Below are 1,924 nucleotides of genomic sequence, written 5' to 3'. Positions count from 1 at the left end.
GCAGTAGGCAGCGCGTAAGTCTCATAATCTTAAGGTCGTGAGTTCGATCCTCACCCGGGGCAACTTTAAGTTTTTTTATTATATAAATATTTTATTATTTATTATAAATAATAAATATCAATATTAATTTACATATTTTCCTTTATTAAGTTTTATTATTATTAATGCTTATAATTTATTAAAATATTCAATATTGAAATAAAAAAAGTAAAAATATAATAAAAATTAAATATTTATATACTTAATTTATACATTCAAAAAAAATGATATATGATTATATATAATAATATATTTATATTTTTTTATTATCCAAATATAAATTAAAAAATAAAATTATTTATTTTCTTTTTCTTCTAACTTCATTTGGATTTTTTTGCATCCAATATTTAACAGGATTTTTTGCTCTTATGCCCAACATAGCTGATTTTGAATATACATCACGCATAATAAATGGAGAATATTCAGCTATATTATCATCTTGTAAAGGATTATTTTTAGTACGTGCTAATCGTGTTGGTCTTTGATCTGGAATTGGTTGATCTTCACAAAGAATGGGATTGTTTGCATGTTTGCCACCTTTTGGCATAGGTAATGAGAACTAAAAATATATAAAATATAAAATAAAATCTATAGAATGTTATTATTAATATTAATACATATAAAAATTTATGTATTAATTAACAAAAATAAAAAAAAATTAATCATACTCTTTTTCCTTTTTTTGAAATTGGTTTTCGGAAATTAATATGAATTTTTTGTTTTCCTTCTTCATTCAATGTAATTGCAACTCTTTTTAATGTTTTATTACCGCAACTAGGACAAAAAATTTTCGTCATAATACTAGTAGTTTTATAACATGCATAACATCTAAGAATATATGTTTGCATTTGTTTAATTATTTTTCCATCTAATGCAACTACATTTAATCCTATTTGTTTTAAAACATTTTGCATAGCAAAATCCATTGTTAAACAAGCAACAATTACAGATTTTTGTTCAAGAAAATTTGAATCAAGTTCTTTCTTTATATTATAAATATTTCCTGAAATAAAAAGAATATTTTTTTTTCATTCATATAATTATTTTTATTTATTTATTTATTTTTATATGAAATTACTAAAAAACATTTTACCAGGTGTAATCCAACTACTATCATCATCATCATCATCATCATCAACATCATCATCACCACCACTATCACCATCATTATCATCATCATCATCACCATCATCATCATCATCAATTTTATTATTTTCATATTCATTATTCTTATTATTATTTTTATTATCATTATTATTTTTTATTGGAATAAGAATACCATCAACATTATGTTTAATATTATTTTTATTTTGAACAACAAATTTTGAAAATTTGATAGATAAATTTTCTATTCTGTCTTGATTTATATCAGAATATACTGTTTTATAATCAATATCAGTAGAAGATTCACTATAATTTGATTCAATTTTATCTTCTTTTTTTTCTTCATGATTAATATTCTTTATATTATTCTCAAAATTGGTTTCTATTTTTTCTTTATTATTTTCTTCATTAAGAGATTTCTAAATATTACAAAATTTAATTTAATTTAATTATTATATTAATATCATTTAATAAATTTATCAATAAATTATATCAATGGAAATATTTACTTTTATTTTTAATTTTTTTTCTGGGATATAAAAACCAACTAAAGATGTATGAAAATCCACAGCTTTTTCAATATTAGAGTTTATAGTTTGTGCAATTATTGGCTCTGTTCTTAAATGATTAATTCCTACTTTTTCTTTTTCTAACTGATATGTTAATGCAATTATTTTTATATCAGTTGCTGATAAACTAGTATAATCACCAGTTTTTTTAGCAAATTCTGTAACTATAAATAATATAAATAAATATATTATATTTATATATATTAAAATAT

At 20.2% G+C, this 1,924-nt stretch overlaps 1 protein-coding gene across 1 annotated transcript in view; it reads right to left on the bottom strand.

The window, feature by feature from the left end:
* Window positions 1-267: 267 nt before the first annotated feature.
* The window catches only part of LOC102676800 (RNA-binding protein NOB1), a 2,226-nt gene continuing 569 nt past the window's right edge, over window positions 268-1,924 (bottom strand). Inside the window, exons 3-6 of the mRNA XM_031514358.1 lie at window positions 1,653-1,876; window positions 1,133-1,562; window positions 708-1,042; window positions 268-598 (exon numbers count right to left, since the gene is read on the bottom strand). Of these exons, the coding sequence (XP_031370218.1) occupies window positions 338-598; window positions 708-1,042; window positions 1,133-1,562; window positions 1,653-1,876 (1,250 nt within the window). The 3' untranslated portion in view covers window positions 268-337. The remainder of the gene's footprint in view (window positions 599-707; window positions 1,043-1,132; window positions 1,563-1,652; window positions 1,877-1,924) is intronic.

The sequence above is a fragment of the Apis dorsata genome, unplaced genomic scaffold (genome assembly GCF_000469605.1).
Source record: "Apis dorsata unplaced genomic scaffold, Apis dorsata 1.3 scaffold_982, whole genome shotgun sequence".
In the NCBI taxonomy this organism is placed as follows: Eukaryota; Metazoa; Arthropoda; class Insecta; order Hymenoptera; family Apidae; genus Apis; species Apis dorsata.
This window is presented reverse-complemented; position numbering and strand designations above follow the sequence as displayed.